The sequence below is a fragment of the Protopterus annectens genome, chromosome 1.part1 (genome assembly GCF_019279795.1).
Source record: "Protopterus annectens isolate FY-2018-M chromosome 1.part1, PAN1.0, whole genome shotgun sequence".
Classification (NCBI taxonomy): domain Eukaryota; kingdom Metazoa; phylum Chordata; order Ceratodontiformes; family Protopteridae; genus Protopterus; species Protopterus annectens.
Window position 1 is genome coordinate 1,034,604,951 of NC_056726.1, and position 14,358 is coordinate 1,034,619,308.

The window sequence follows — 14,358 nt, forward strand, 5'->3', positions numbered from 1 at the left end:
GGTACACTGACAACTCTACTTTTATATAATTATCTAGATATGTTCAGGTGAAAGTATCAGTTATATGTTAACAGCTCCCTACATTTCTGGCAGCATACTGACATTTTTGGGGAACACAATACCAAGCTACTCATGTGCCAGATTAACCTGTACATGCTGGGCATGAACCAACAGTTGAGGGCTGTAAATTTGCATAAAAGCTACTGGCACTCCCTTCATCATGTTATATGGGCCTACCCAAGTGTGGGTTGACACTGCTTAATACAACAGTACAATTTGTAAAATGCAACAATACAACAACATATCAACGAAAATGACAGAGACGCACTCCAGGAATTATACATTTATTAAAGAATTATTACACCTTTATTTATTGGGTTAAAACACTTTTTGAAGGCTCTCTCATTTATTTTATATAACAGTACACGCAGAATAATTACTAACCTGCCTGATGACGCAGTCTTTGCAACCTATCTTCATGGGCTAGCTGATTCATAGCCCAGACAACTGCAGCTGTGAAGTAAATGCAGTGATATTGAGACATACCTATCCATAGTATAGACAAGCATAGCAATTCTTAACTACTTAATACAATGGCTACTTACTCAGTAGTGGGGCATTAGGCATAGCACGGGATTCCTGGATCCACTGGTCCAGTTGATCCTCTTTACATCGCTTCCGGTCAGAATAATGGTGCCTGACCTGCTCACCAATCTGAGGAACACCAGTGGCACTGGTGAAATCATGAGTGAGACTGTTCCAGGCCTCTGTTTTATATTGGGTGGCCTGGTACTCGCCCCACAGGAGTCTTTCCTCATGATTGTGGACAAGGAGCCAAACCATTACTTTGGACTCCTCAATGCCCCAGCGTTGCACTCAAAATCGAGTGCCTTCTCCAACACTGGCCATGCTGACTGCAGAAAGGAGCTACAACCAATTATGGAAAGTATTCTTGCCTGTGGAGCTTAAATATGCCTCATTTCCCACACTTATTTGTGATTGGCTGGTTTTGAAAAAACTCAGCTGTAAGCACACCTGCTTAGCTGATGTTGGCAATGTTTAAAATTTCTTTCGTAGATATGTGTCTGTTGAAAGTGCATGGTTATGAAATGCTGTCATGGCTTAGTGGTTATGTACTGTGACTATAGTTCACAGTATTCTGAGTTCGAGCCCTGTCACTGCTTTTTATTTCCCTACTGGCCTGACCTGAATGGTTAAGGTACAGTAAAGGAGGTGTGGCCGTGTTTAGCCGACTTTGCTCATCTTTGCCCGACTTTGCCCAATGTTGCTTGACATTGCTCGACATTGCCCGACATTGTGCTGGTTAGCGCAATGCACAGCTACACGCAAATACGTTGTAGTTGCGCTGGTTGGCGCAGTGCTCAGCTGCGCGCAAAGACATTGCACTTGTTAACGCGGTGCTCAGCTATGATCATTTTAATTTAAATATGCTCAATACTGGTAAAATGTGCTTATCAGTGCTTTATATTGCTTAAAATAAGTTACTCATGCCTCATGCCTCAGAATACATAACAATTTCACCTTTATATATATATATATATATATATATATATATATATATATATATACATACATATATACATATATATATATATATATATATATATATATATATATATATATATATAAAATTTGTTCACTTCTGGTGTCATTCAAAGGGCTTTTTACAAAACTTATGCATGATAAATGTCAGGAAATATTTATGTATACAGATTTCCAACAGAAAATGGAACATGCAATAGTGCGACTCGAACCGGGAATGCCTCCTCTTTGTGCAAAGGCTTTAACCACTACGCTATCGCCATTTTGCTTAATTTGCATATATTTTTCTTATTATCCTCTTCGGTGTCTAGGCTGCTAACTGTAGCTAAGCAATGGACAAATGCGCACAAACACGCACTAATACGGGCATCTATACTGGAAATAAAACAAAAAAAAAAAGATTTCTTTTCATTTTTAAATTTGTACGTGGTTTAACATATGGGGGAGTGTAGTCTTACAATGTACACATGTGAGCGGACTCATTCATGTAACTCAACATTTTTCTAGTTTCTTCATTGCAGGGGCGTGGGTTTTTGGACTGCTTGGCAGTCCGACACGCCCCTACACTCGTCCACGCTCCGTGTAAGCTTTAGAGTTGAGGCAGCGTGCCCTCATTAATATGCATGGCACGCTGTTGTCATACTCTTAGACTGGTGCTTCTGTGTAAGACTAATCTAGCCTTGCACAGAAGATTAGTAAATCCTGAGGTTTGTGTATCTTCCCACTTTATTACTTGGGGCATTGACGACAACTCTGATCTGCGATATATATAACAATAAGTGTCCTTTTCTGTGCATTTGAAGTGTTTTTTTATTGTATCTGTTTTATTTTCTGAAATAAATAAATAAATATATATATATATATATATATATATATATATATATATATATATCCTTGTTTCCCGCTTTTCTAAGCTAGTATAGTCCAGTTTTCAGGTTAGTGCTGAATTCAGGGCTGTGTTATAAATCTCTGTGTTTGCCCATACCTTACTTGGATAGAAGTAAGTTTCTCTGTTCACCTGTGAGAGAGTGGAGCTTTGAGCAGCCTATCTGTCCATGGAGGAGTGGTTTCAGGTCAGAAATTAGTAGTTTATTGGCCATTTTGGGCTAATTTCTATCTCTTTCATTTCTCTGCTATAAATACCGCATTTGCCCAGTTTTGCGCGCCAGGCAGCACTGGTTAGCTAGGGTAAAACTATTCCCGGCTCCACAAAGTCTTCTCTTCAATTTTTCCCTTGGAACTAGACAAACCTTCAACTTAAGCACTCAAGCCATTCATTTCTCAGCCCGGCACTTGCTCAAAACTTATAGCAATCACTTATAAACCCTAGCACTGGACCCTCCTATACTGTACAGAAGGACAAGGTTCTCTATTTGACCTTACCAGCCATCCAGTAAAACAGTTCACTGTACCTATTCAAGCATGTCCAACGGGCAGTTTCAGGTGTACTCTCTAGTCCAACTGGTGAATCTGGGCATTTTGAGGCAATGTTACAACTGCCTCATGTACACAGACAACCCTCTCCTCCTACCACCAAACACTAACACATACGAGAGATGCAATTATACAGCCAAACTGGGGATTAGGCTCTCTTAACCCAAGACTGGCTCAGACAGTCAAGAGGAGAAGGGAAATACTTGCATCACACCACCAGTCTCACATAAACCTCATTAAACCAGCACTGGCAAAAAATACGCATAAATAAATGAAAACATACTCGGAAGCTTTAAATAAAAATCTGCAAAACCAACAGAGACATCCAAAGCAAACAACCAAGCAAACTCCACTCCCCAACACAAACCATGAAACACATACTTCACAAAACCAGTGTGCCATGCAATCACAGCCCTTAAAGCAAAATAACATACCCAACATACTAGTAATAGGTGACTCTATAGTCAGGCACACTGACGTCCCACTTACTAGGTTGAATGAGGAGAAGGTTACTGTTAGCTGCCTGTCAGGTGCCAGGATCTGCCACATAACACAAGCACTCAGGTCACTCCAGAACAAGTACAAATATGACTCTGTCATTGTCCATGTTGGTGTGAATGACCTGAGCTGTACCTCCCTGGACTACATAAAAAGAGACATGGAAGAGTTCTCTGATCATGTAGGCCAGGCCTGTATGACCCTGACCCTGAGTATCACCCTGCCCTCAACAAGAATGATACCACAGTATAAAGAAAAAGTTCTCGATTTCAACAATTGGCTAAGTTTCTGGTGTCATTCAAAGGGGATACAGTGTCTGTCTACCTGGAATGACATGCTCGACAAGCCATGCTGATTCGCTAGAGATGTTTTGCACCTGTCACCCTTAGGCTTTCGAATACTGGCCAAGGCTCTTGCCACCCCCATAGTGCCTTTTTTTAGGCATGGCTCAAAAGACAAACCCACTGCAGTAAATAGCACCAGTAACAAAAAACTGAGGGTAATGCTACTCAATGCCAGAAGTCTAAACATCAAAATGCACATACCCGAGGCACTCCTCAGTATGGAGAAAATCAATATATGTGCAGTAACAGAAACCTGGTTTAAGGCTCCAGAGAGCACCCCAGCACCACCAGGCTACAATTCATACCATACATTTCGGCCACAGAACCCAAACTGAAATACAAAATGCGGGGGCATATCCATATTCATCAAGGAAATCCACACCTCCAGGTTAGTGGCACAGCACAATGCTTCAGAGATCACCCACGTGCAACTAACAACAGGCAAAACTGCAATTCAAATTGTAACTTGCTACAGATCACCCACCATGTCCCAGGACCCCATTCTGCATTTCTGGAAATACTGGGAAACATAAAGGTCCTACCAAACACCCTAATATTGGGTGATTTCAATTACCCAAACATTAACTGGGAGAACTACTCAAGTACTAACTCCCTTGCCCAATATTTCCTAGACTTTATAAACTCAAATGCCTGGTTCAAATAGTCAACACTCCAACCAGAGGTGATAACATATTGGACATGGTCATCACCAACATGGGCGACCGGTGTTCCACACTGGAGGTCAACCCCTTGCTGGTTAGATCTGACCATAAACAAATCACTTTGGATATCCACATTCCGCCCCCACACCCGGACAAGGAAACCACAGTGAAAAACTTTTCAAAAGCAAACTTCCAGTTACTTAAGACTGAGGTGGAAAGTTTCAAAGCCCCCAACCCCCATGCTGAAGGATAATGCTGTCCAAGCTGCAAAATCCTTTACTAATGCATTCTACAGGCACCTACAAGAATGCATGGATCGTGCCATCCCAAGCAAAATCAAGATTCACTCCTCCAAGAAAAGGAAACCAGTGTGGTGGACTCCTGCTATAAGCAAGCTATACAATAGAAGGAGGAAACTAGTACAGAAAAGAGTAAAATCCCAAGAAGGGAAGACATCCCTGACCAGTATCAACAAGAAACTATGATCCCTCATAAAACCATCCAAGGTGAGCTTTGAAAGAAAAATTGCCAAGGACTTCAAAGATAACCACAAGGCATTCTTTAGCTATATCAAGAATCTAAGTGGCAAGGCTCAGATCTGCTTGGAGTTGGTGCAGAATGGCATAAAATACACTGAACAGACCAATATCACCAACATCCTGGCAGACAGGTTCAGTGCAAACTTCACCCCCCTCTCACCTCCAAAAGGGCCCATAACCATACCAGAAAAATGTAGAGTCCTTGAAATTACAGACACTCAGGTTAAAACAGCCCTCTCCAAAGCCAAAAACACTGCATCAGTGGGACTGGATGGTGTCCCAGGCTGCATCCTTCATGAGCTCAAAGATGAACTAACCCCTCACCTAAACACACTGTTCAAACTCAGCCTCTCCAAAGGCTACGTATCCATAGAGTGGTGCACAGCAGTGGTTATTCTGGTCCACAAAGGTGGAGCCAGAACAGACCCCGGGAACTATCGCCCTATAAGCCTGACTAGCTTAGTCTGCAAGGCTATGGAGTGCATCATCGTGGAGCTCATTAACAGACATTAGGAAGCTCCAAATACTGGACCCTGTCCAGTTCGGCTTTGTTAAGGGCAGATCATGCCTCCTAAACCTGGTGGACTTCTTTGAGACAGTTACCAAGGCTATAGACTAGAGAAAGGTGGTACACACGGCCTACCTAGACCTTACTAAGGCCTTTGACACCATTCCCCATTCTGGTATTATAGACAAGCTCTCCAGACTGAACATAAACCCCTAGATCACAAGATGGGTTGCCAACTGGTTCACGGACAGAACCCACATGGTGAGAGCTGCGGGAGCTAGGTTCGACTCTAAACCGGTTACAAATGGTATTTCCCAGGGCTCAGTTCTAGGACCCATCCTGTTCAGCATATACTTCTCAGAGGTACAGGCAAGCACAGGTGGACTATTGGCTGGCCAAATTCGCAGAGAACTGCAAACTAGAGACCATAATTGACTCTTCGGCTGACTAAGACATCCTCCAAATGGGTTTCACTGAGGAGGGTACCTGGTGTCAAAATCATGGCCTCAAGCTAAATGCCAAAAAGTGCATAGTCATCCCCTTTGGAAAAAACAAAGTACCCACAAACTACCACATAGGTAGTAGTCCCCTAAATATGGAAGACGTAATAAGGGATCTGGGGACCCAAGTAGATAGTAATCTCCCCTTTGATAATCTCATTGCCAAAGTGGTTAGAAAATCCTTCTACGTGGCCCACCTAATCACAAAAGGGTTCACATCTAGAGCAAAATATGTCATTGTGCCCCTCTACTCATCACTCATCAGACTCATCATAGAGTACAATGCCTCATTTGGGATGTACCTTACAAGACACCTGCAACAGCTGGAAAGACCACAGAAGTACCTCACCAAGAGGATCACTGGCCTCAAACAGATGCCCTATGCAGCTTGACTGAAGAAACTCCAGCTGTACTCGGTTGTATACCGCCTACTCAAAGGTGATGTCTGCCTGACATACAAGGCCATGTCCAACCCAGAACTGATAGACATGCTCCACCTAAAGAAAACCTTATCCCCTCGAGCCACATGCTCTGGGGATCTAAACCTCACCACAACAATAAATAGGATGTGCTGGAGGGATGGATTCCTGTCCCAGAGACTTCCCATGCTTTGGAACAAGATTCCAATCTACATTAGGTAGAGCTCCTCGCTAACACTCTTCAAAAGAAACTTTGACGAATGGATGGGAAACAGAAAGTTTACCCCGGGGATCACTTCAGTGACTCTGCTGGACAGAGGCACAGGGAACTAATCTAAGGGGACAGCGAAAGCCAACAAATTCTGGCTAGGCTTATAAATGCCTTCAGGCAGATAGCCTAGTACCTACCTATGAATCTATGAACCTAAGACTGTTGCATTAGGGATTGTGCAAACATTATGGGATTGAACTGGCTTAAAAACACTGGAAACATAAGCCACAATGCATCATAGAAAATGATGAAGTTTATATCACATGGGTCACCCATTACCAACTGTTCAAAAGATAGATGCTAGAAAACCAGATATAGTGGTCCAAGAAAAGAAGAGAAAAGTAGCATTGATCATTAAAATCACCACACCCGCTGACTACAGTGTCTTGTGTACAGAGAGACAGAAAGTCATAAAAAATCAGGACTTGCAGGCAGAAATGAGAGCAATGTGGAAGAAAGATACCCAGACAGTTCAAATAGTAGTAGGAGCAATGGGTCTTATAAAAAAATAATCTACAATAGTATTTAAATATGTTACCAATCCATGTAACACCATATGAATTGCAGAAGGAGTCATTACTGGGCACATTACAGGTGCTGCAAAGAGCACTTCTGGCTGACATCAAAGACTGAAACAATACTAACTTCATGAACTTTAATTGCACTTTGACTTGGAATGGGGTCCATTCCCATCATGGCATTAGAAACCCAAAATATTTGGAGAAATTAAAAAGTGAGAAACCATATGTATTTATATATTAGGTGTGTTATGATTCTGTGATAGAAGTCTTCCCACACACTCCTACATTAGGTCTGTTAAGATTCTGTGCTAGAAGTCTTCACATGCACTCCTACATTAGGTCTGGTATGATTCTATGATGGAAGTCTTCACATACACTCCTACATTAGGTCTGGTATGATTCTATGATGGAAGTCTTCACATGCACTCCTACATTAGGTCTGTTAGAATTCTGTGATAGACGTCTTCTTGCTTTTCAATGAGCTGTTCCTGCTTACAAGTGAAAACTCTGACAAAACAGTGATCACATTCTATGATTTCATATAAAAGCAAAAAAAATATGAGTAACAATATGTAATAGATGACACTGTCAAATCTGGGTCTTACAATTACTAAGACAAGTTCAGAATATTGAGGGGGATTCACTGACTTTTACTTTTAATATTGATCAATAAGTCTCTGGTTGATTAGAATTATGACAACAACTTTAATTTCTGTAGCCTTCAGATCAGCAAAGGAGTCTTAGTGAGTTAAACATGTACTACCAAACCTTCCACTTGTGTCTCTGTTGACTACTGCAGGTGTGCTTTTTGCTGCAACGTATCCAGCACCTATCCTTCTCATTTCTTGATTACTCAATGTGCTACTGTGTATTAATAAGATATTTGCAAAATATCTGTTTTGTTTTTCTAGTGGATCTATAACAACACACTCTAGTCATTTAGAATAGTATTATATACATGCAATGCAACATTTTGACCATTTGTGATGACATTGATATAGTTAGTCTGTATAATTTCCATCTTTATTAGTCTGCATAGTATATAACATATGGATTAACCATATTTCTGTGCTGCTCACTTTGTCTTGTCCACCTATGTCTATGCTTTGCTTTTTAACTGAAGTAAGTATTTTGAAATGTATTTACCATAAAATGGATATCATTTTAAGGTACTGATATCTATTTTTCTTAAATATTTGGTGCACTTGTTCCACTTGCAATGACTTTGATGCAGTTTAAAAAAAAAACATATATCTATTTATTTTTTTCTTATACATTTTCAATATTGTTTCAGTGGAATTGCGACTAGTAAATGGCCCTCATCCATGTGCTGGAAGAGTGGAGATATATCATAACAACAAATGGGGTACAGTGTGTGATGAAGACTGGGGAATGAAGGAAGCTGAAGTTGTCTGCAGAGAACTAGAGTGTGGTGATCCTCTTTCAGCACCAGGGAGAGCTCACTATGGACAAGGAACTGGACTAATAATACATGTGAAATGTACAGGATCTGAGTCATCACTAAAACAATGCCCATTCAGGGGATGGCAAAAACATTATTGGGCCCACTCACAAGATGCTGGAGTTCAGTGCAAAGGTAACCTTATGTTTCCCCCCCCCCTAAACTGGTATATTTATGGAACAGTACTTGCTTTATAACTTCTCTTAATTTGTATCTACTAGTACTGAATCATATCAAGTATGTCCTTGACTATTAGTTTACATGCTGACAGCACTAATGGAATATTTAGTTAAAATGCTGTGCCACAGAACTGTTATTTTGTTTCAATGTCTCTTTTTTACTTCAATTTTGGAAAAACTCAGAAGGTAAATAAAAATTGTGCAGTGCATATACTATGTCACCATTATGTTTTAAATCTCAATGGCGAAGTATTTGAAATGTCTGTTCTCTCCAAGGCTTGCTCATCATATTTTTATGATAGAACTGCAAAATAATGTTATTCAAAGCTCCTTTCCCTTTCTCTGCCTTTGTTTAATTTGACTATAAGCATATGTTTATAGTTGGAATGTGTGGGTGGAAAGGAGCTTGCATTTCAAAACTTTACAAGAAATTTAATTTTGTTGTGTAATATTTTCCTGAAAAATATTTAATTGAGTTGATATTAAAGTGTTAGTTTCATAAAACATGCATTTTTTCATGTCCACTGAATAGAATCCATGCTTTATAGCAAATTTATCTTAGTTCTTTAAAAGTTAGTTCATGTCTGTATCTGTCTAATAGATGAATTGGATGTGATGTGGCATATTTAAGTGTAGGAGGAACAGAAAATATGAAATAAGCCACGGTCATTTGTAAAGAGGGATATAACACAATATCAATAGATGGACTTTTCTCCCCAGGCTCTTCTGAAACTGGGTATTACCTACTCTGACTTTTCCAGTAAATAAGGACAAATAAATTATTAATAATTTTGGTGAAAACATGGGATGTAATGTGATCCTAACTCGCCTACATTCTCTACAGATGGGTTCGGAGCCGATCCTCGGCTCCGACTCGGCGCTATACAATAGAACGCAGTCTCTTATTGGCTGAGTCACCGCATATCCCAGGATGCACCACCACTACCTCCCCAGATCTCGTTTGCCGCTTTCCAGCATAGACGTGGTCTCGGACTTGGCTGAGCTAAGTACCTCTAGTTAGAAACCTTTTTCTGTCAAATTTCTTCTGAAATTCACCCAAAAGCTGTTTTAACGGCTATTGTTGTTGTATGTTTGTGTTTTGATACTTTTTTGTGGTCGCTTGTGTATTTTTGTTGGTAGGAAAGTTCCGTTTAAGTTAGAGGGGCCTAGCCCTACCTTAGGCGTTTAAATTAGAGCCTAGTTGTCGCTGTTAATTGTTTGTCTGTAATTGTGGTTAACTTTTTGTTAAAACCATGTCTAAAGAACATAGACCTTCTGGTTTTAAAAAATGTGTCAAGTGTGGTTACAAGATGTCTATAACGGATGATCATTCCCTGTGTGTGCATTGTCTAGGTCCCAAACACCTCCAGGAGTCTTGTAGCGTTTGCCACGCTTTTTCCTCTCGAGTCCTCTAAGAGAGGAAAAACAAACTGATTTTAAAAGGGCTCATTGCCCCTTCTTTTGAGGAAGCTTTATCCTCTTCTTCTTCTTCTTCTCCTACTGGCAAGAAGAAAAAATCGTCAGCTCCGACCAGCCCGTCGGAACCGATAGCCAAAAAGTCTAGGCAGGCTTCTCCGTTGGCTCCACGGACTTCGGAGCCGAGGGCAGAACGGTCTGCCTCGATGCCTCCAGCCTCGACTCCTCTGGCTTTGGAGTCGAGAGCTCAGGCATCGAGAGGTGTGTCACCTTCATCGGCTCCACTGCCTTCGGAGCCAATGAGGGTTACCCGCTCAGACACTTCCACTTCGGAACCGAAGTCCACATCGGCTCCGAGGGAGATTGCAATAGTAGTGGAATCTCCCTCGGCGCCGATACGTCTCGAGCCTTTACGGAGCCAGTCCCCCACTCTTTCGGAGCCGGCGGAGAAGTCGACTCGGACCCAATCGGTCTCTTCTCGTTCTTCGAGGATGTCCGATTTGGACGTAGACAGGGTGCTTCAGAAGCTCTTCCAGTCACCGGTCTTCGCTAAATTTATCTCGACTCCTGCCCAGTTGGCTCTGGAGCCAATCCCCTATCATCCTACTACCATTCCTCCTCCGACAGCCTTGGTGCCGTTGGAGTTGGTGTTGGTGGATCCGGTCGAAGTTATCGAGTCGGCTCCGACTCTAACTTCAACTCCGTCCCTTGGGTCAGGGTTCGGTACATGGACTTCCTCAGTCGGCCCCGGGGGGGAGGCTTCGGATCCGATCCTTTCGGTTCCGAGCCTCTCTCTAGGTGCGTCGGCTGCGGGAGCTCCTGTTACTGTTGTGGCCTCGGGGACGGGACCTTCCCAGGATTCTGGGGGTCCTGCCTTCGATGCCATGAGAAGTGCTTTAGCCAAATCCTCTGTGGCCACTTCGACCTTTCCACCAGCACCCCCTTCCTTGGACGTGGTGACTGACGTTTCTGGAATCCCCCTGTCTCGTGACAGCGGAGCCCCTGGGCCTGAGGCTATCCCCATTGGTGGTTCCCTTCTTCCTGGAGGTTCCTCCGACACTCTTTCGGAGGAACCACCCAGGAAGAGACAGTGTAAGAGGAAACACGTCGACTCCCCTGACGAGTCCCTCACATTGGATACTGACCTCGATGATGCGGAGGGATCCCCAAAGTCGTCTTCGGAAGATGTCTCCTTTGCAGACATTCTAGAAATCTTTAAACACCGAGGCGATTGGCAGTCCAAACCCCCTTTCGCTGAGGAGTCGGTGTTCCTCAAGGCCTTTGGGGCTCAGCCCTCCGCCTCCTGGGTGTCTCTGCCCTTCGATGAGCTTCTGGATTTGATCTCTCGAAGGGCGTGGGAACACCCAGATTCTGTGGAACCGGTGCCAGCTCGTCCCAATAAGTTTCTCTCGGCACCCCCGGACAAGGAGTTCTTATCTAAGGGTGTGGCTGTAGATGCTATGGTGGTGGCATCTGCCACCCAACAAGATGTGGCAGAGGCTTCGACATCCATCCATCCCCCTAACAAAGAGTCTAGGAGCATGGATCGGTACGGCAAGCGTACCCTTACTTCAGCGGCCTTTACGTTAAGGTCTCTGAATTATTTGGCTCACTTCACCAGACTACAGAGGGATCTGATCAAGGAGCTGTCAGATGCCCTCTCGGGTAACTTACCTGATCAGTTAACTCAGACGGTTAACTCTCAGTTGGCTACCCTATCCTCATTATCTAACTCGTCCATGAGGCTCATTTCCTATGCGGCCGAAGGGGTGAGTAGAGCGGCGGGAACAGGTGTTGCTCTACGGAGACAAGCCTGGTTACGCCTGTGTCATTTTGCGGAGGCCTTTAAGTCTTCCTTTGCCGACGCCCCCTTTGATGGGTCCTCATTGTTTGGACCCAAGGTAAAGGACACTTTGACTCGCTGCGAGCAGGAGGGTAAGACCTTGGCTGCCGTAGGAGCCCGCTTTTCCACTCCCGTCAGGCCTTATCCCAAGGCCCGAAGGGGAGGGAAAATGTGGTTCCGTAAGTCTCAGAAGCCTTACTCGTCGCAGCAGAGCGACCCCCCTTCTAGAGGCAGAGGAGGGGGAAATTTTTCAGGGAGACGCCGTCCCAGAGGTGGCGGGGCCCCCCGCAACACTGGAGACTGCGAGTCCTTTCGTGGCTCCTCCTCCTTCCAGCATCCCTGAAGGAGTACCCGACTGTGCAGCTCCGGAGCCAGTCGGGGGTCGTTTCTCGAAGCACCTAAAGGCCTGGGAAGATATTACTCAGGACCAATGGGTGCTTCGAATCATTGCAGGAGGTTACTCCATCCCCTTTGTTCAACCACCCCCACCAGTCCGAAGAATCCCGGACCCACCACCCAGTCAACGGGATCAGGCAGCCAACGAAGTATCAAAGCTGCTTCAAAAAGGAGTCATCCAACCTGTCCCCGCAGACCAGGCCGGATTAGGGACTTACTCAAGATTCTTTTTGGTGCCAAAAAAGACCGGGGACTTGAGACCCATTTTGGATCTCAGCAAACTGAACCGATTTGTAAAAAAGTCCAAATTCTGGATGGTCACTTTACAATCCATTCTCCCGCTTTTGGAGAAAGGAGTTTGGATGTGCTCCATAGACCTCAAAGACGCCTACTATCACATTCTGATGGATCAGGCGTCGAGGAGACACTTACGCTTCAGCCTAGGAGACAGTCATTTTCAGTTCCAAGCACTGCCCTTTGGTCTCACCACAGCCCCCAGGGTGTTTACCAAATGTTTGGCAGTCGCAACTGCTCACTTGAGAAGTCTAGGATTCCATGTGTTTCCATACCTAGACGACTGGCTCCTAACTGCCACCTCCAAGCATCTACTCTTGCAAAATTTAGCAGCCACTATCGCACTGGGCAAATCCTTAGGAATCACCTTCAATTGGTCAAAATCTGTATTGCAACCATCTCAGCGTATTCTGTTTATCAGTGCAGAAATAGATTCAAGGCAGATGCGAGTCTATCTTCCTGCAGAAAGGATCGCGACGCTTCAGTCTCAGGTCCGGACCCTACTCCTCAGACGTCGTGCTCCAGCAAGAATGGTCCTGCAACTGTTGGGCTCCATGGCAGCCACCATTCTTCTGGTCCCCTTGGCAAGGTTGCACATGAGGATACTTCAGTGGCTCCTCTCAGTCCAGTGGTCTTATCAGGACCGTCCCCTCAGTCACCACATTCTGATCACGGACACGTGCAAACAGGATCTTCGTTGGTGGCTTCTAACCCCCAATCTGAATCAAGGGCGACCCTTCGTACCACCACTCCCCTCTGCCACGCTGACTACGGACGCCTCCCAGACAGGGTGGGGGGGTCATTATCTGGACAGGTTGGTCCAAGGCACGTGGCACCCCGACGAGAGTCTTCTTCACATCAATATCCTGGAGATGAGGGCAGTGCTTTTAGCATTGCAAGCACTGCACGATCACCTCCCCCAGGGTACAATTGCCATTCAATCCGACAGCATGTCGGTAGTCTGGTACCTAAACAAGCAAGGAGGAACCAGGTCCTATCCCCTTTGCAGAGAGGCTATGAGAGTATGGGATTGGGCAATTGCTACTAAGCGTTTTCTAATAGCAACGCACATTCCGGGGAAATCCAACGTGATAGCCGACAGACTGAGCAGAACTATTCTCTCCCCTCACGAGTGGTCCTTGAACAACAGAGTGACAACACAGATTTTCACAAGATGGGGAGTCCCCTGTTGCGATCTCTTCGCAAGCCCCTTCAATGTGAAGTGTCACCACTTCTTCACTCTGACCCCAGTTTCGGGAGAGTCTCCCAAGGATGCTCTAGTCCACGATTGGCCCTCCGGTCTGCTATATGCCTTTCCACCGGTTCCCCTTCTCCCCAAGGTGATTCAGAAGGCGATTCGCTTGAGAAGCAGAATGATATTAATCGCCCCATACTGGCCTCGGCAAATCTGGTTCCCCTTTCTTCACAGGTATGCATTGGAGGGTCCTTGGTTCCTGGACCAAGTCCCGGACCTTTTGACTCATCAGTCAGGACAACTCCATCAGTCCC

At 44.3% G+C, this 14,358-nt stretch overlaps 1 protein-coding gene across 1 annotated transcript in view; it reads left to right on the top strand.

The window, feature by feature from the left end:
• LOC122815301 (deleted in malignant brain tumors 1 protein-like) overlaps positions 1-14,358 on the top strand; it is a 1,941,982-nt gene that overhangs the window by 1,493,189 nt on the left and 434,435 nt on the right. The window contains 1 exon segment of the mRNA XM_044087678.1: positions 8,554-8,856. Within this exon segment, the coding sequence (XP_043943613.1) occupies positions 8,554-8,856 (303 nt within the window).